At 45.4% G+C, this 20,427-nt stretch overlaps 1 protein-coding gene and 1 pseudogene across 1 annotated transcript in view; one reads left to right on the forward strand and one right to left on the reverse strand.

Annotated features, from left to right (window-relative positions):
• The first annotated feature begins 3,148 nt into the window (after positions 1-3,148).
• On the forward strand, positions 3,149-3,629 carry LOC114640253 (annotated as a pseudogene).
• A 3,623-nt stretch (positions 3,630-7,252) lies between these two features.
• The window catches only part of Sdad1 (SDA1 domain containing 1), a 28,457-nt gene continuing 15,282 nt past the window's right edge, over positions 7,253-20,427 (reverse strand). The window contains exons 13-22 of the mRNA XM_028789177.1: positions 19,157-19,215; positions 17,515-17,591; positions 16,768-16,865; positions 16,588-16,664; positions 15,910-16,036; positions 15,141-15,244; positions 14,825-15,015; positions 14,642-14,726; positions 13,215-13,376; positions 7,253-10,244 (exon numbers count right to left, since the gene is read on the reverse strand). Coding sequence (XP_028645010.1) covers positions 10,197-10,244; positions 13,215-13,376; positions 14,642-14,726; positions 14,825-15,015; positions 15,141-15,244; positions 15,910-16,036; positions 16,588-16,664; positions 16,768-16,865; positions 17,515-17,591; positions 19,157-19,215 — 1,028 coding nt within the window. The 3' untranslated portion in view covers positions 7,253-10,196. The remainder of the gene's footprint in view (positions 10,245-13,214; positions 13,377-14,641; positions 14,727-14,824; positions 15,016-15,140; positions 15,245-15,909; positions 16,037-16,587; positions 16,665-16,767; positions 16,866-17,514; positions 17,592-19,156; positions 19,216-20,427) is intronic.

Consider the following 20,427-nt stretch of genomic DNA (forward strand, 5'->3'; position numbering starts at 1 on the left):
CTGAAATATGTATGACCAAGACCACATCTGATCCTGCCCAAGGCACTTACGATGCTGTAAGCTTTATTGTGCACATGAGATTGAGATCATTGTTACCAGGAAATTTCTTTTTCCCAAAATTGGGCTGTATTTAAACTCCTGAAGAACTTAAACTCCTAAACTGCCCAGTGTCCGACTCTGAACCAGCGCCGGTGTACTGGCTGGTTCTGTGTCAACTTGACACAAGCTAGAGTTGTCAGAGAAGGAACCTCAGTTGAGGAAAATGCCTCCATGAGATCCAGCTGTAAGGCATCTTCTCAATTAGTAATCAATGGGAGAGGGCCCACCCCTTTGTGGGTGGTGCCATCGCTGGGCTGACGATCCTGGGTTCTATAAGAAAGCAAGTTGAACAAGCCAGGATCATGCTAATAAGCAGCACCCCTCCATGACGTCTGCCTCAGCGTCTGCTTCCAGGCTCCAGGATCTGGTTCCAGGTTCAAGCCCTGCTTGAATCTGTCCTGATTTCCTCCAGTGATGGACTGTGATCTGGAAGTGTAAACCAAATATCGTGGTTTGTATATGCTTGGCCCAGGGAGTGGCACGATTAGAAGGTGTGGCCCTGTTGAAGTAGGTGTGTCACTGTGGACGTGGACTTTAAGACCCTCATCCTAGCTCCCTGGAAGTCAGTATTCTGCTAGCAGCCATCGGATGAAAACATAGAACTCTTAGCTCCTCCTGCACCATGCCTGCCTGGATGCTGCCATGGTCCAGCCTTGATGATAATGGACTGAACCTCTGAACCTGTAAGGCAGCCCCAATTAAATGTTATCATTTATAAGACTTGCCTTGGTCATCACGGTGTCTGTTCAGAGCAGTAAAACCCTAACTAACACAACTAAATGTAACCTTTTCCTCCCCAACTTGCTTTTTGGTCAAGGTGTTTTGTAGCAATAATAAAAACCCTAACTAAGACAACTGGCTACTGAGTCGAGGTGAACAGGATTCCTTCTTGCCTGACACATTGTTTCACTGCTGGCTGTAGCATTTGCAGAGACCCACACATGGCTCTAAACAACAGAAGATCTAAACGCGTTTTTAGCAGAAAAAAAAATTATGAATGGTTGAATAAAGAATGCAACATTTGAAAAGATGGGAAATTCATTTATGAAGAATTTAATGCTGAGCCTGGGGAGATACCCTTCTTGGAAAAGTACCTACTGCACAAACATGAGAAAACCTGACTCTGGATCCAGCACCCACGTGAAAAGCCAGGCCTGAGATCCCAGTGCCAGGGAGGCAGAGAGCGAAGGACCCCAGGCCAGTCCACCCCAAAGGCCTCTTGCTGAGATGGAATTAAACTGCATATACAGTTTACTCAAATTAGTGAGCGCCATGTTCAGCAAGAGAGTGACCCTGCCTCAGAAAAAAGCAATGGAAAATAACAAAGACACCTGATGTCAGCCTCTAGTCTCCATGTGCACACACACACACACACACAAACAAACAACCACCACACAACCCAAAGATGGAAGCTAATGCTAAGTTACAGATAGCAAAAGCATACATTGATACTCTTTATGGCAAATTTTAAGATACTAAATAATACTGTGATGAACACACACATGAACACACACACATGAGCACACACACACACATGAGCACACACACACACACACGAGCACACACACACCTGAAGATTGGCAGCTCTTGAGGGAGGGGTCATGGTGAATGCTTCAGTTCCACTCTTTGGTTTTCTTCTTACACTGAATTTCCTCTCTGTAAGGCAGGCTCTCCGTATGTAGTACATAGCCCAGGCTGGTCCCACCCTCCTGCTCCTCCCGCTTGAGCCCCATGTACTGGGATTACAGGTGTGCACCATGATGCCAGCCTCTCATGCTTACACACACACACACACACACACACACACACAAACACACACACACGTCAGGGTATTAACATTGGATTGGTAAGTGTCTTCTCGTGCTTTATATTTGTATGTTAAAAAGTCATGGATATAGAATGTTTTTATCTTTTTTAAAAAAGGAAGGTTCAAGTACCCCTGAAACAGGAAGTTGGGGTGAGTGCATTTACCCCTAATTTTCTTCCCGAGCCATTTCTTTAAACTTTTGCTCTTGAACCTTTCCAAGAATGGCACTTCCCATTTTGCCCTTTGGTTTTACTCCTTGGCCCAGTTTCCTTTTAAGGCCTCTTTGATGCTGGTTTAGGACTAGCAGGCCCACCCCAACTACTTCTTGCTGAGACGGACCTAGAGCTTTTCCTAGTTCTGCAAAGGATACTTTGTATAAATATGTAAAATACAAATTATCAAAATGTCTAAAGCAGAGAAAGAGAAGCCACTCAGATATATTCTTTCCACTCACATCCCGCAACGGGGTTTCACATGGCCATTTTATTTATAAAAGAAACACTATGACTGTATGTGCCTAAAGGGAAAATTGTCATTTAAAGTGTGACATGTTTTCTTACCAGTACTGTTTGCATTCAAAGAGCTCTGTGCCGGGAGCCAGCCCCGGCTTGGTGGGAGGAGAAGGTGGTGATCTTTCTTCTCCTCCAGTCAGTTGGTTCTTCTTGAGGCAGCCAAGGGGGATGGGAAGAGCATAGGCAATGGGTAAGACCTAGGGTTAGGCTACTGTAGCTGGCCTGCCCTCTGGTGTCCTCTGTCCAGAAACTGCAGTTTCTGGCACTTAACACCTCAGCCCAGGGACAGCAGAGAATTAGGCAAATATCCTTAGTACTCTCTCTGCAGGCACTGCCAGGCTCTAACTTAGGTCTGTTGGTTTGAGGTCACAGCAAGAAAAGACACTTAAAGAAGTTATTGTACTTTATTACTAAGTATAAAAAGTTTCCTATGAAAGCTAGCTGAGAGACAAAGTAGGGAAAGGTAAAAAATTCTAACAAAGGAAAAATTCTAAGTGGAGAGAATCTAAGCAGGGAAGAAAGAAGAAGGGAGAGAGGAGAGAGAAGAGGGAGAGAGAGAAAGTGAGAGAGAGAAAGTGAAGTGAAGTGAAGTGAAGTGAAGTGAAGTAAAGTGAGGAAGAGAAAGTGAATCCCTAACGAACGTCCCTTTGTCTTATACATCATTCAGAGTACCTGATCACATGTTACAAAGTTCATCACAAGTTCACACCACTTCCACCGGAGGCCTACACGCCACCGTCTGTGCCGCCGCCATGTCTCTAGTGATCCCCGAAAAGTTCCAGCACATCCTGCGAGTACTCAACACCAACATCGATGGGCGGTGGAAAATAGCCTTCGCCATCACTGCCATTAAGGGCATGGGGTGGAGATATGCTCATGTGGTGTTGAGGAAAGCAGACATTGACCTCACCAAGAGGGCTGGAGAACTCATGGAGGATGAGGTGGAGCGGGCCATCACCATCATGCAGAACCCACGACAGTACAAGATCCCAGACTGGTTCTTGAACAGACAGAAGGATGTGAAGGATGGGAAGTACAGCCAGGTTCTGGCCAACGGTCTAGACAACAAGCTCTGGGAGGACCTGGAGCGGCTGAAGAAGATCCGAGCCCACAGCGGGCTGCGCCATTTTGGGGGCCTTCGTGTCTGCGGTCAGCACACCAAGACCACTGGCCACAGGGACCGTACTGTGGGTGTATCCAAGAAGAAATGAGTAGTCTCTGGGCATTTGTTGTTAATAAATAGTTTATATACCTATGGAAAAAAAAAACAAGTTCACACCAAAATTCAAATCATAAATTGAAATAGAAGTTTACAACAGGGAATGTTTACATGCATATTCATTAGGAGTAATTATCTGACTAAACATCCATCACCTGTCTAGCTCCACAGGTTCGCTGAAGGTTTAAAACTATAACTAAGAAATTAGTGAAGTTTTGTATAGATAAACCCAGGCAATATTTTCTCTTCTGTCCTAGCACCTATAATAAATCGTGAGTTCCCTTTTAGTGACCCTTGGTTAATTGTTTTACAACCACCTTGGAATGTGCTCTGAGCAGGAGAGAGTCTGGTTACTATCTAAGTGCTGTTAACTGATGACACTTTGGAGACTGGCAGAGTTCTCATAGCAGTTTTGACTACCAGAAAGGGACATAATACCAGTCCCACTATAAAAAGAGCTAAATAATCATTGATATAATTTTAGGAATTCTTATAGGATCATCATTAAGACTTAAGAAGTTGTCTATGTGTCTATATAGCATCACTACAAGACAGTACATCTTCGTGGGTCTGCAGAGATCTGCTCCAAAGGGGAGTGCTATTGCTTAGTGATTGTTACATATGCTTAATAATAATAATAATAGGAAAAGCATATTAATAGCAGGATCTTTCCTAAAATATGTCCAGCATAGCCTTGCTGATGTGGCACACTTGTCACAGATAATAATCCGAGGCAAGCATTTCAGGATGATCAACTGCTAATTATTAGCTTGTCCTATTATGGCTCCTGACACTCTTGTACATTAAAAAATTAAAATTAAGATATTGCTTAAGCTTCTTTGCATTCTGGGTTAATTTTCCCGAGTTGCCATACGAGTTGATGGAGACATCAATGTTTCCACACTACCCTCTGTGTCATAAGGATCTATGTTCCACCCCACAGCTGGGATATGGAAAAACACTGCAGGGCAGACTCGGAGATGTTAACTGTGTTTATCCTGCACTACAGCTGTTGGGTACAGGGCTTGAGCGAAGCACCAAGACACCCCTGGGGGGGAAAAATGCCCATTAAGATATGGGAGGCTGAAGCTGGGGTTCCCTGACTACTGAGCATCCAGTCACTGCTGGAAAATCACACAGAGGAGTTGGGAATGAAGGCTTGGAGGTTCATGGGCCTGTGATGAAGAGCCTGGGACCAAGAGCTCCCAAACTCCTGGACATCCGGGTGCTACTTGGCCACAGGAAGTTGGGAACGGAGTTGGGGGCCCTCGATCTGAGGAAGATGAGATCAGGGCAGGGGGACTGGGAATTCTGGCTTAGCTCATTGGCTTGACATCCTTAGCTTGACAGCAGTGGTCTGGGAGCACACAGAGGCCTTCTGCAGGAGACTTAGGCTGCAGCTCGGTAGCTGAAGGCTTTCTCCGTGTTCCATGTTTATCCATACTGTTTATTAACTGTTCATAGTGGAAAAATGGGTACATACTGTCTTCTCAGGGTGGACTTGAGATTAAATACCTTCTGCAGGAAGGAATGTCCAGGAAGGGGAGCTCATTGGCTAAACCCTCAGGACCTAGATACCTCATTAGCATGGAGAACTCTGTTCTAGGATATGTGACCACAGGTCACATTTCCTATGTGGGAAGTGTGGCATATGTTCCAGGCCAGGAATCTAGTAGGGGGCAGTGAGATGCCTACCGTCTCATGTGGGTGCCTGGGTGCTGGGGCCTTGGACCCACTCAACCGTACCAAGTTTCCTGGCATGGTCCACTGTCCCATAATTTATATATGTAATATATATGTACATATATTATAGACATATGCTGCTTTAAAAACACTTTTTTTTTTACATTACTAGTGTTTATACCTCATGTGTATATTTTGAGACAGGGTGTGTGTAGCCCAGGCTGGCCTTTAAATTCTCTATCCCTTCAACCCCAGCCTCATGAGTACTGGGATTATAGGTGGGTACTACACATCCAGCTTGTCTCTTAGCTTAAAATAACGTTCCCTAACAACTGTTCCTTGGGCATGAGATGTTCCGCACAGCCTCACTAGCTGGTGGTGGTGTTTCTGGAGCTGAGGACTTTAGGAACTGGGGGTCGGGGTCCTGGGCTGAGGTATATTGGGGGCTTGAGGCTTTTGTTCTATCTTCTGGTTCCTAGAGATGAGGAGTCTTAGTCACATAGTGGCTCCAGGGAGTTTCCTCCTGCCATGCCTCTCTCCACAAAGGATGTATTCCTTCACACTGGGAACCAAAGTGAGTTTTTCCTAAGTTGCTTCTTGCCAGATATTTAGTCACAGCAAAAAGAACATAACCAATCTTCCACCTAACTATAGTGTGTAGTATCGTCCACAGTTTAGAGATGTGTATCTATTCCTGTCATTTAATAGTACAATGTGGTGATCACTTTCCCCCAAGCTGTGGCAGACGCCAGTCATGTTCCATTTACTTCCTCCTAGCTAGAAAGCAGCTCAGTTCTGTTGGGATGACTGTGCAGTCAGAAGCCAAGAGCCCTACTTCCCGCCTTCTCTTAGAAAGGGTGGCCGTGTAACACTCCAGTAGGCTGCAGGGAATTTTGTGGACTGTTTCCCTAGGAAAAGGAGTCAAAGTTGAGACTTAAGTGCTAAAGAAATCAGCACAATGCACTCAGATGAAAACTGGACATATAATGATTGAACCATAGCCGCTCAGCCATGCTGGACCGGCCTCAGCATGCCGAGGCTGACAAAGCAGTTCATGTATCCACACCTAGACTTATGGGAGACAAACTCTTACTTGGTTAGGATATTTAAAATGCACTTTGTGTTACCTGCAGGGAAATGACCACAGATGCATGTTTTCATATAAAGGCTCAGAGAAACAAACTGCAGCTCTTGCCTAGTCGGGTTCATTTTCGCTGAGCTGAAGCTTATGGTTTTGTCTTTAGACTCTTATGTAAACTGTAAGCCATTTTTTTTTTAGAAGAACCATGTTAATAGTTTAAAAAAAGACTAAAAGGCTTTTTTTATGTGTATGGGTGTTTTGCCTGAATGTATGTCTCTCCAATACCGTTTGCCTGGTGCCCTTAAAGAGGGCACTGGATCCCCTGGAGTTACTTAAGTCACCATGTGGGTGCTGGGAGTCACACAGATTGAGCCAGCTCTCCAGCCCCTGTTAATGGTACTTTCGACAACATTGTGTATTGCTGGTAGCGCTCAGACAGGGTCTTTTTTTTTTTTTTTTTTTTGGTTTTTCGAGACAAGGTTTCTCTGTATAGCCCTGGCTGTCCTGGAACTCACTCTGTAGACCAGGCTGGCCTCGAACTCAGAAATACGCCTGCCTCTGCCTCCCAAGTGCTGGGATTAAAGGCGTGCGCCACCAACGCCCGGCTTTCAGACAGGGTCTTAAAAGGATGTTTCTAGACACCAGGATGCCAGGGGAAAGAATGAGGATGGGGAGACAAACATCTCTGAACACTTAAATCCCACTGTGCCTTGGGACTGACAGCACAGGTCCATCCAGGCCTGAAGTATAGCTTGGTGGTAGATCACTTGCTCCAAGGGTCCTTAGCTTGATCCTGGCACCACGGGGGTGGGGGGGCTCCTCCTTCTAATTATGGAGACATTTCACAAGGATGATTTGCCACGCAACTTTATTTCTCACTTCATTTTTGTTTTTTGGTTTCTTACACAATGACATAAGTAAAAACTATACACTGTGAAAGACTCAGAAAGTAGAGAGAAAATACAGTTTATACATGATCCCAGCACCAGCCCTGCCCCCCTAATATTTGGTACATTTTCTGGATGTTTTTAATAACTGCCTACATGTACACTGGACTATGCTACAAATAGTTTTCAAACTTTAACCACTTATACACTGAGATGAGATTGACAAAGTACACAAGCACAATCCGTAGAGACAATGACACAGAGCCTTAAGAAAACTAACAGGAGTCGTGCTGTTTAACTGCTGCTGAGGCTGCTGTGCTCTCGGCTTCCCTTTGCTTCTTTACATGGGTGAAAACCAGAGACGACAGGAAACGCTCTATTCTCTCTCAATTCATATCCCCACCCCACCCCCAAGCCCCTAGACAGGGTTTTGCTCTCTTGCTATGTAGCCCAGACTGGTCTCCACCCAGAGCACTCCTGCCCTGCCTCGTTCTCCCATGTGCTGGGATTACAGGCGTGTATCACCATGCCTGGTCAAGCTTCCTTAAATCTCAAGAAATACACTCCAAACCATACAAGGAATGAGAGGTACTATTTGGGAGACAACATTATCTAGATAGAGTTTAAAAATATGTTACATAAAATAGCGTAACAGGATACTCAGAACAATTAAACATTTTAGTTAAACTAAAATTTCAATGTAATATTCTATATACATTATAAATTTTCAACAAATTAGGAAAGAATAAAAACAAAATTTGTATTAACTGTAACATAAAAATTATACCAACATCACGTCAACTTAACCACAGGACTCAGGAACTGTTTTCTGCAGTGCCAGCCTGCCTACCATGGGCATCAGAAATGCACGCAACAGAAGCCACATGCCCTGAGGTACAATGTGACCCCTAGGTGTGTCTTCTGCGGAGTGGCTGGGTCCTGATGAAGCTCAGCTGGATCTTCATACAGCATGTTTTCCTCAATGGACTAACAGCTTCAACACGACACAAAGACAGCCACAAACATCCAGCAGTGCTTTTATACACAATGCACATTTAATATGGATTTTAAACTAGCTTCCTAAACATTGGGTTTGGTGGTTAAAATAAATATAGCAACTATAACTATAAGGAAAAAAGAAAGAAAAAAAAACTCTCCCCCAAAACACAATTTACTAAATAAGAGGTAGGTGGTCATTTATAGATAGAAACCTTGACAGGCAGGGGTTAATTCACATGTTCAAACAGCTGCTGTGCCCTCTACATCAGAGGAGACACTTAGTTAGCACCAGGGATGCAACAGAGAGCAGGGCTGTCCTGTGTGGTTCTTCTTTACCAGTGAAATTTGCTAATGCCACACACGTGATGTGCTGATATTCTGGATTTACACACCAAGCCCTGGGTATGACCCCTAGCAGCCTAGAAACTGGCCAGGGCAGTGTGTGCCTGAAATCCCAGCAGTTGGGAGGTGAGGGAAAGACTAACAACACAAACCACACAGCAGAGCTGCATCACGAGCCTCCAGCTGCTTTCAGACCTGATGAGCAAGCAGACACCCGTGAAGAACACAGAAGGAAAGCGAAGGGACAGTTTCAGGTCTCACATATACAAATTTGCACTGGCTACTTCCTCCACAGGTCTGCTGGGTAAGGCTGATGGGCAATCCCCTAACAAGTGACCTAGGGCACTGTTGGGGAAAGTAAGGGCTAAATAAATCCAAATCCACCTCAGAAGCAGAACAGAGTGATGGAAAGGAAAGCAAACACCAGCAGCTGTTCTCCAACTGAGGGGCAGAAACTGCCCTTTCCTCTAATGCGAACACGAAGCATTGTCTCATGACAAGATTACCCAAGAAGTCTGAGGCAAAAGGCATCAAACTGTTTCAAACCCAGCAGCCTGCATGCAGACTGGGTCTTGCAATTAAGTTAAATGTGGCAGTAACAGCACACACCACTGTACACACCCACCTGACTACTAACAACATGTCAGCTTTGGCTGAGAACAAGGCAAGGGAACTGGTCAAACCACGTGAAGAGTGGGCACTCAGGGACGGGGTGAAGCTCAGTGGCAGAGCCTGCTCAGGGTAGGCCTGGGGCCCTGGGGCCCTGGGGCGCAGCTCCAGCACAGCAACAGGCAGCAGAGAACCAGCCACTCAGACGACAGCTCAAAGATGGCGTCTGTTCTCAGTTAGGGTCTCATGTAGTTCAGGCTGCCCTGAACTAACTCAGTATGTCAAGCTGGTTCTAAACTCATGAGCCTCCTGCCTTGGCTTCCCAAGTGCTGGGATTATGGGTGTGTACCACCACATCCTGCTAGGTATTTCAAAATCACTATTTAGACTTAAGGCAATTAAAAAAAAAAATTTGGCCTTAGCCAAAACTCTTTACATTTAAAAAAAAAAAAGTGGAGCTCAACTATCCACCCGATTCTGTACAGCAGGAGCCTGCTTGAGCAGGTAAGCCTATTTACAAGTAAGAACCTCTTACTCTTGTAACACTGTCCTGATTGAAGAGCATGAATAACTCCCATCCCTGCAGTCAGTCCAGGAGCCCCAGTGACCCCGGGACTATGGACTAGCTGCTACTCGGGAACTATTTACAGCTTACTATAAACACCCTTTGTACATGGACCCTCAGTCAAGGGCTATGGCTCATTTGGCTACATACGCACAACAATGAGTAGGCACTCAGCACTTCTGTTTGAGTTAGAAGTGAGTTCTTAACATCACTACTATTTACATTTCACATTCCCACCAGCCCCACCTCCCAATCAAAAACACCACACTGCTACAAATGTTACTGTGGTTTACAAAATATAGTGTTCCTTGACTTTTTAATGTAAGTAAATATTTACTGATCTTCGGCATGCTGATACAGCATTGGGCAGGAAATAGTTAACTTGCTGATAAGTTACTTCATTCTTTTCCTCTTTTTCAGAAGTGCATCTCGCAGTGCTAGCTGTAAGAGAAGACAAAGAGCACATCAAGAGTAAGAACCTGTCCCATCAACTATGGTCATCAAGGTTCCAGACAAGAAGAGACCTACAAGAGTAGGCCAACAACTCTCATAGCGATAGCATGTCATAAGATGGCTCAGTGGGTAAAGGTGATTGCTGCCAGATAACATAATCTTACCGTGCGTCACCTGTCATTTCTCTTCAACAGCACAGACTTCAAGACACTAACTTAGGAGTCAACATTCAAGGAACTAAGCTCAGGACAAATACCTCTTCCTAGCTAATTCAGGCTATTACTTTAAAACAATATTTTACTCTATTCTTATTTGTGTGTGTGTGTGTGTGTGTACTGGGGATCAGAGCACATCTTTGTGGAACTGATTCTCTCTCTGCACATCATGGTTCCTGAATTTTACCTGGTGGGCTAAAGCAGTGGTATGTGTTCTACTTGGATATGATTCTGTCTTCCAGCCACAGGACCGTTCCTGTGAGGATGTCTGTAGTGACCTTCCATCTCCAGAGACAGCATCGCCCACCCAACACCAGGACAGGCACCCAGTACTTTTCTGCTTGACTCTGCACTTAGAGGTACAGCTTTCACTCAAGGGTTTCTAATCCTTCCCAGATAACCAAATACTAAAGGCTATTAAGAACGGCAAGCAAGGCCAAGGCACCGTCTTAAATGTGCTAAACACAATTCCATTATTCCAAAACACTCTGTCACACACGCTTGAAAAAAAATCCGGGTTTTTACATTAATGAGGTATTTGCTGAGTTGTTTTGCTTTGTTGGAAGTCAGGCAGTGACTCACACCTCCAGCCCCTGGCTGAATGAGAAACACTAGGTGAACTGAAGGCTAGCCCAGGCTCATTCTCATTTGAGACTGTCTTAAAAACCTATTCTAGGGTAAACATCACCTGGCTCTACATTTAATATTCTAAAGTTTTGGATTTCATATCTGTCTCCATGCCTTCAGTTCCAATTGGAACTATGAATCTCTTTGTAGGCTGTTGAGACATTTAAAGGAGAGAAAAAAAAATCTCACCATGTCGGGCTAAGGAGTTATTCCTACCTCTTTCCAGTGTCTTGTTGGCTGTTTGTACTTATACTTCCCTCCTAGGACCTGCTCATGTGTGTTACTGAGATGCCTGAGCAGTTACAGCGCAGACCAGCACCTGCTGCTATAAACTTCAGATAGCACTGACTATTATTATTACTAATAACTGGTTATTCCATGCCACAGTTTCCTTCCCTCTACAAACAGCACTGGCTAACCAGACGGCATGTCTAGAGTCCTTCTCTTCACGTGGCTATAGCTCCACAGCAAGGCTTCTAAATTCTGTTTAGGACAGTGACATGCTGCAAGGGGTGAAGCTCACTGCTCTTTCCTAGACAGTCTGGGGTCATAGAAGTTTCAGGGACAACACATGATGCATCTTGCATCTATATTAAACAACGACGGTCTAAGTGCAGCTGAGACAATGGGGAAAACCAGGCACGAGGGTTATGGTTTTGTTTTCCCCCAACCTTACCCCACAGACAGGGTTTCTCTGCGTGGTCCTGGCTGTCCTGGAACTCAATCAGGCTGACCTTGAGGATAGGGTCTACCTGCCTCTGCCTCCCGAGTGCTGGGATTAAAGGTGTGCGCCACCACCGGCCAGCTAAGGGTTAAGTTTATAATGAATAAACCCTGAAGAAACTGCAGGGCAAGGAAACAGGCAGATACGCTCCTTCATTTCTCAGTCTAACACAGCAAGACAACTGCAAGGCCAAGAAACAACATCCTTCAACAATAGCTTTGTGCCCAGTGAATTCTTAATTTAGTCTGAAAATCTAATCTTTGAGAGAGGTTAATAATGACCAATAAGGATCAAAGCCCAGCTTCTCCATCATGCTAAAAAAGGCATTCTACAAAACAGGAAGTGAGGAGTGGTGCCCTAAGCTAAATGAAACCTTGTTCAAAGCCAGCCTGCCAACGGGGTGGCTGTGATTTCCTCAGCCTAAGACATCAGGAAGGCTCTGCAGGACAGACCTTAAGTCAATTCAACTAAGCAGCAAAACTCAGAGCCTTTATTTAGAAATGGAGCTACAGGTAAAAGAATAAAGACAGAGCAGAATCCAGGCAGTGGCACCCGCGCAGTCACACAGCTGTCTAGAGGGCTGGCCACAACACTCGGTCTTGGCAGCCTGCTGTTGGCTAGCTACAAAGAGAGACAGACAGTTCAGAGACCATGTAGTCTGGAACTGATTTTCTCCAGTTGCTTCAGAATGACCTGTGATAAGATCTGATCTGTTTCCACGAGAGGAAGCCACATGTGGCTCATCTCCTCACTGCAGTGCATCACCGAGATAAGCAGGCCAGCCAAGCAGCACAACCCTGGCCACACTTGCTACCAAGTGCCTGCAATCATGAAGCAAAGCAACACCTAGGTGGCTGAAGCAAGAGAATCTCTAAGAAAAGCCAGCCTGGGTGAGTTCACACAGTAGGACCCGGTCTTAAAATAAGACAAGCAAGCAAACCAGCTAAGCTACAACAGATAAAATGAAATCCCAAAGGCTGGTAAACACAAAATGCTTTCTGTGAAGGAAATGGACATCACAGGACAGCAGACCTGTGTACTGAGCTCTGCTTTCCTACACTAACGTCAAGCTTTCTGAAAAGTCCCTCACATGACCTGTATCAATTTCAATCTACTTTACAGGTCAGAGGTCTATGTTGGCATGGGACTGGACCTCAGGAGGACCAGGAGGACCTCCTGTTTGCCTTTCTTACAGAAGAGAAGATTCTGGATCACCCACAGGTCACATGGTGAAGGCCATCAACTCAGGTTTGAGTCTTCTCCACCCTGACTGCTCCTGGCCTCAGAGGGCTCACTTGAACCCCAAAGCACACACAGCACTTGGTCCTCAGAAGGTACCCCTCCTATCAAACATACGGCTGCCTCAGAACCCAGGCTTCACGCTCAACCCACCTGCTTCTCCCGGAAGGAGCGTGCTGTTTTTGACCGGACATTCTGGCTATACCGCATCATCATAAAGTTCTTCTGCTTTTTCTTCTCTTTATTTGTGGAACTGGAAAATGGGTTTATTTTGGTTTTCTTCCTCACAAACTCCTTTCGGTCTGTCCTTCCAGCCTATTAGCACAAAGAGATTAGTGAACAGTATTTCTTCATAAATAACATACCTCAGATATTCTCTAACAGCTCTGCAGGATGCCACGGACCAGACAGAGGCAGAACTAGGACTCAGTCCAACAGAAACAAGGATTGAGCTCAGTGAAAAGAAATGTCCTGATTCAGCCTGATTCCCAGAAAGCCAAGCTGTTTTTGGCATGGTAGGAAAAGGAGAGGTGAAAGACATTAGCACGTGGAAAGTGTAGAGAAGAGAGAACATGGGTTCTGAACTTATCTAATGGGTCTCCACGCAAACAGAAGCAAAGGTGACAGGAGCTTGTGAGCCAGCAGGCACCTCATGGCAGCTAAGGCACAGGGCAGCTGACAACAGTCGCTGCACAGACATGAGCAGGAGCCATGTGAGCAGTCAGCTCACTCTGACTGTGAACTATTACTGCTTTAATAAACGTGCTAAGCCTGCTGACACCATCAGCACGTAACGCTGCACTTTTACCCTCCACACTCTGTCTTGAGTGGTAGTCACATGGCTATATAGAGTCGCCCATAGTCTTCTAATGTGCAGTACACAGGTTTTTTTTGTTTCTTTGTTTTGTTTTTTTTGAGACTGGATTTCTCTGTGTAGTCAGGCTGTCCTGGAACTCACTGTGTAGACCAGGCTGGCCTCGAACTCAGAAATCCACTTGACTCTGCCTCCCAAGTGCTGGGATTAAAGGCGAGCGCCACCACCTCCTGGCTTACAGTACACAGTTTTAATCCGCACTCTCGGGAGGCAGGTACAAGTTGATCTTTAAATTCAGTGGTCTATGTGGTAAGTTCCAGGACAGCCATAGCCACATAGAGAGAGCCTGTCTCAAAACAACAACAACAACAAAATCTCTCACTAGGCCTTGGATGTGGCTCAGTTGAGAGAATGCCACTTGGCACCAGCCCTGGCTCCTCTCCGAAGTGCCACATAAACCAAGCATGGCAGGATGTCTGCAAACCACCTTCAAAGTAGAGGCAGGAGGGCCAGGAATCTAAGGTCAACCTCAACTAAAGCTTTAGACCAGCCTGGGTTATAAGTTATGTAAGATTCTATCTGTCTCAAAGCAAAACAAAAAACTTACCCAACTCACCACCTAACAATGGTGCATCTCATTCTATGTTAAGTATACCTTTCAAGGGCGAGGAGAGACGGGAAGCTTATGGCTACCCGCACTGGGGCATTAGAGTTCATTTCGTTCGCTTTCTGTTTGCAAAAGGAAGGATGGTACACCTCCACTCACCATTGCGGTTGCTAGTCTCGTCTCCTTGTCAGACTTGGGCTTTTTATGAAGGTGTTCAATGTCCCGAAGAGACAGCAATTCACCCCTGTGGCGAGGGAAAAATACAATACAAGATGGGGTGGGATTTGTTTGCCTGCTACCATCAGTGCTCCGCACGCTGACTGCAGGCTGGGCCATCCTCACCTGGACTCCTCGTCACTGTCAATCTCCAGGTATTTCCTTTTCTGGGCTTTCCCTGGGGCAGCATCCATCTCCTTCTTCATCTGGGCCAAGCGGATTTTCTGGAAGTCATCCTGTGTTAAAACTCGACTGGTGCTGATGGCTGCAGCCTTGGCTTTCCGCTCCTCCATGGGCATGCTGTCCAGCTTCTTGGCCTTGAAAAACATACAGCCAAAAGGATAACTGACTACCAGCTAAGTGACAGCTCAGTCATTTAAGTTATAACATGGCTTCTCGGTAAATAGCAGCGTGCCGCAGTCTTGATGCCATGTGGACTTACAATTGCTTGCTGCTCCTCATCAGACGAGTGGTGCACGTCAACCCACTCGCCGTCCTCCTTCTCCTCCTCCTCCTCCTCACTGAGACTGGCACTTTCCCATCCATCTGTGTGTGTGAGAGAGATAGAACTCACTGCTGCAGCTGCCCCTCATGTGGGGTAGTCACAGCCAAGACGAGATAAACACAAGGTTGAAGAGGAAGATAAGGAGCCTCAGATACGCCATTGACTGACAACTGGAGATACTTAGTCCTATGCCACATCAACTTAGTTCATTTAAGGAATGGGGACTAACACTAAGTATCTATTAATAGCCAAAACTTTAGTCTTATATCTAATTCTCACGGCTCAAAGAGGAACAGACTCTCAGAAGAAACATACCAGAGGCTAGGTGTAGTGGCATAAACCCTTAATCTCAGTAGAGATTAAAGAGGCAGAGACAGGTGGAACTTCTGAGTTTAAGGCAAGGCTGGTCTACAAAGGGAGCTCAGGACATCTAGGGTTTTGTTACACAGAGAAGTCCTGTCTCAAACAAAAAGGCCATTAAAAAAAAAAAAAAAAAAAAAGGAAGGGAGGGAGGGAGCAGAAAGCACAGCCTGTGCTCAGATCATGAGGAGCCGGTCTGTCTCTGGAGTCCGCCATTTTCATCCATGATGAGCTCCAGTCCTGCCAGGCAGCTGCAGGAGCTAGAGCTTCCCTAGCATGAGTAGAGATTCAGTATGGCTCCAACCCCAACAAAAGGCAAGGCAGGGCAAAGGGCAGGCAGAGGAACCTTCATCATCTTCTGTATTCTCTTCTTTCTCAAGCTCCAGGACCTCTGCTCCCGGGATGTAATCTTTAGCATCTAACTCTCCATATTCTTGTATTCTTGCTTCCATGGAGGCTTCAGTGGGTTTACCCTAAAAGAGAAAATTATTTAAAAATAAGGTGCTTAGACTTTTAAAAATTCATTATGAAAGGCCCTGTAGGGTGTGAACACTATTAAAAATGTAGTCAAATAACAGGAACGACCTGCTTACGTGTCAGAAACAACATAAACCCCCAGGTACAGCAAGTTCACTTTCTTCTCACTGTCTTCTGATCGAATTTGAGAAACTGGTTTTGTAAAGAACACTGAACTGCTGACATGTTAAGTCTCAACACTGCGATGTCTTTGTGTTACAAATATGCCTCCTTCTCCGGTGAAAAAGGCAATGGGGCTGTGTATCAGCTGCCCACTCTAATCTGCTGACAGTATCACACAGTGTCAACTACAAACTGAGCTGTGCATCACAGAGCACATGTCAGCAGCAAGGGCCGAGGACCAAGGAATTCAATCAAGTCCCCACTAAGCCTGAAGAACAGACCCACACGCATCACACTCACTCTCCAGGAAGGCATCAGCAATCTAACATGTGAACTGCAGACATGGCCTTCACTTTCTGAGACCCCAATCTTTAGACTAACCTACCCTGAACTTCTTCTGCAGCATCTGAGGGTTCAGTGTCCGGAAGAGATGGATCAGAGTTCTGGCAGACATCATTACATCTGTGAGATACCACCTTTGGTTAGAAATTTTGAAGCAAAGGCTAGAGTGGGGTAAGTAAGTCACACTGTACTCACTGCCTACAGAGAACAACCCGCTACTCACTCTTATCTTTGTGTGTCTTATACTGAGCCAGGTCCTGAAGAAGTTCTTCAGTCATGGCCAGAGGGCACCGAGCTGTGATCTCTTTTATAGCATTGATTCTAGAAAAGAAAAAGTGGATTTAAAATATAAAAGTACTAGGCTGGACTTTCTAGGCTTAAGCCCTAGCCCTGCATGGCAAAGAATGTGAGGGCAAACAGCCCTACAGACTGACATTCCCGACAGCCGCACTTCCTCTGACAGTATAACAAGGACCTGTGTTGGGCAGAACAAATCATGGCAGTATGTGCTCACCAGCACTAAGGAGAGAAGGCATGAAGTCAGACTGGAAGAGTTAATGTCTTCTGGGCTGTTACCCCAGCAGCAGTTTGCAAGGGAAATACAGAGAAACTGCTTAGCACCTCATTTACAGGTGCAGAGATTAGATAAACCTTCATGTTACCCAAAAGGGCTATTGAAGTTCTCTAGAATTAAAGAGTGATTCATTAACAAATCACTTGTGCCCACACAAGACAAATCCTAGGTGGGAGAAAAAGAAAACCTTAGGTTGGTGAATAGTCATTTGCATAAGAATAAAACTACAAAACATCACCTGGCTGATCAGGACAAGTATTTTTATCTAGTTCCCTCTTCAGAATTCTGACCAATAAATGAAATTACAAAGCCTCCTGAGAAACCACCTTTCTGGAGGCCACACTCACAGCGTAACTGTCCATCTATAAACACTGTCCCCAAATGTGCTCTACATACCCCACGGTCATCACTTCCCCAGAGTTCTTGTCAGTAACAAAATTGTTGGCCACCGTCATGAGCAACGAGTGAATAATCTGAATGGAAACAAAAGAGCCAGGTCAGGCGAGGATCCTGCTTCCTGTGCATGCAGACCGCAGTGGGAAGCAGCCTCCTGCCTCAGGGTGCACGCTGAGAACCAAAGCTAAGAAAGAGAAAACCGAGCGCCCCAGGTCAGCATTCTGGGTTATAGTTACAGTAAAGTTTACTGTCCTTTAATATCGTTTTCTCTTTTACATTTTTGTGTGACAGAGAATATACATTCGATGAGTGTGTACATGCTGTGTGAGAAAATACACATGTACCTGAGTGCGTGCATGAGTGTGTGCATGTTGTGATAGAGAGAATATACATGTGCATGTGTGCATGTTGTGAGAGAATATACATGTGCATGTGTGCATGTTGTGTGAGAGAGAATACACATGAGCATGTGTGCATGTTGTGTGAGAGAGAATACACATGTTCATGAGTGTGTGTATGTTGAGAGAATACACATGTGCATGTGTGTATGTTGTGAGAGAGAATACACATGTGCATGAGTGTATGTTGTGTATGAGAGAGAATACACTTTGCATGAGTGTGTGCATGTGCACATGTGTGGAGGTCAAAGGACAACTTGTTGGAGTCTGTTCTCATCCTCACAGAAGCTGCTCTCACGTTTCTACTAAGCTGCACTTCCAGGCTAGCTAGCCTTTGCTCTCTGGCGAGACCTTCCTGTCTCTAGCATCCATCTCTTGGTAGGAGTGCCAGGATTACAGATGCACACAGCTGCATCTAGTTTAAATGAGTTCTGGGTATTGAACTCATGGTGTCAGTTTTGTGGTGAGTACGTTTACCCACTGAGCCATATGACTGGCCTATAATATAATTTTCCTTTTTTAAAAATTGATGTTTTAGGTTGGCATACAAAGTAACAGGATTCATTATGGCATTTTTCATACATGCATCACTTCTTTGCGATCCTTCATTTCTACGGGCACTCTCTACTTACCTCTGCTGCTTCCCTTTCCTTTCCCACACAGTCTTGCTCCTGCTTTCTGTTTAGAGGGTTCAGTTTTGGATTCATGTGTGTGTGTCATGTATGCTGGTGGCCTCAAAGGCTGGGAGAGCAGCAGACTGGGAACTAGTTGGAGGCCGTGTGTGAGCTGCCTGTGTCCTAGGACCCAAGCCTGGGTGTCCTGACCAGCAGCAAGGACTCTTACCTGCAATCTCTCTCTAGCCTCCACTGCTGCTTCTTACCAGTTATTCCATTCCACTGTTTTCAACAATGACAGAATCACAACAAAACTGTGCTTTGACACAGGGTAGTTCAATGTTCTTTTAATCGAATCATTAAATAATAACAATCACCATGGACTCACAAATACCCTTGGACGTTCCTAGTCATAAAACTTGGTTATTAAAGTCAGAACCCTCAGCTTGCTCCTTTCTGTGAACTGTACAGCTGACTTCTGTGTCCATCTCCTCAGGACACAGAGGAGTTAGATCTCCTCCGTTCATTTAATGGGGTCAGGAGAGACAACAACTCTGGGAAGAAACCCTAATATGCCAATGGTGGCACCCCTGCACAGACTCAACCCACAAGTCAGGGGAAGTGTCTCACCTCTGGGGGCACCAGGTGATGAGAGGCTTGTGCAGCAAACAGAAGGATCTTTGTGACTTCTAAAAGCACAAGAGACAGAAAAGGCAAATGTCACTCTGCCGCCAAGGACTACTGCAATGTGACAAACAAATCCAGCTGTCATGACTGGCACTTAATGTATCTACCTCAACACCAACCCAACCTGTCTGCATGGCTTACCCACTGTAGCTTTCAGGCCCTTTTGCTCAACTGCTGCTTATCAGAAAGGTCTGCCTGACCCTACAGCCTCTGCCCCATGCTTGCTATTGTCCTTCCTCTGCTTTCCTCGTCCAAATAACTGACCTGGATATTTTACCCAGTGACGTCTAGACTTCAATTCCATGATAGTAAGGGCTCTGCTTTATGGTCACTGTGGACCTTAGTGTCTCACAGACGGTCCGCTCTCCTTGGTTTCCTGTGCATGCACAGAAACCACAAAGAAGGTGTGTGCGGTAGATCATACCTACAATCCTAGCACTTAAGAATGGAAGCAGAATCGGAAGGACCCTGACGTTGGGGCCACCTGGGGCTGCATAAGAAAATCCATTCTCAAGCCTCAAACTAAGCAACCAAGTCACAAACAAACATCTGTTGAATGAAGTCACTATATAGAAATCACATATTGTCTTCCCAGAGGCAGCATCGTGTATGTAAAGAACAGGGCCTTGGAAGCAGGCACAGTGACTCAGGCTTGTAACTACAGCACACAAGAGGTTAGTGTAGGAGCTAGATCAATTTCAAGCCAGCTTGGGCTATACAGACCGCTTCAAAAACAAGCATCCAACTGGATTTGGGTGCATGCCAAAGACAGGCGGGTATCTGTAAATTCAAGGCTAGCCTGGTCTATACAGAAGTTCCAGGCTAGCCAAGCGTGCACAGTGAGTTTTTTAAAAATATAAAAACAAAACAAGCAATAAGCCATCACCAGTCAACAAACAAGAAAAGGAGAGGCCTTTGGGGGAGAGGGGCAAATGTTGACTTGTCATTTATGTGAAATGTTCTTGGACACTTTCTTTCTATACTTCAAAGAGGTCACTTAACCTGACCCAATGATGTCCAGAGAGCTCGTAGCACAGTACCAGGCTCATGTCAGAAGCTCACCTGTTCACCTCCTTCCTGTTCTGGTTAAGTTCCAAAGGCAAAGCAAGTAGCCACCTTTCCCTGCTTTTGCATCATTGCTGACTGAGAATGCACACAAGGCCATGGAGAACATAAAGTTCTATTACCACAAAGCTACAGTTAAAGGTGAAAAC

Source organism: Grammomys surdaster, unplaced genomic scaffold (genome assembly GCF_004785775.1).
Source record: "Grammomys surdaster isolate TR1022 unplaced genomic scaffold, NIH_TR_1.0 125793, whole genome shotgun sequence".
NCBI lineage: Eukaryota > Metazoa > Chordata > Mammalia > Rodentia > Muridae > Grammomys > Grammomys surdaster.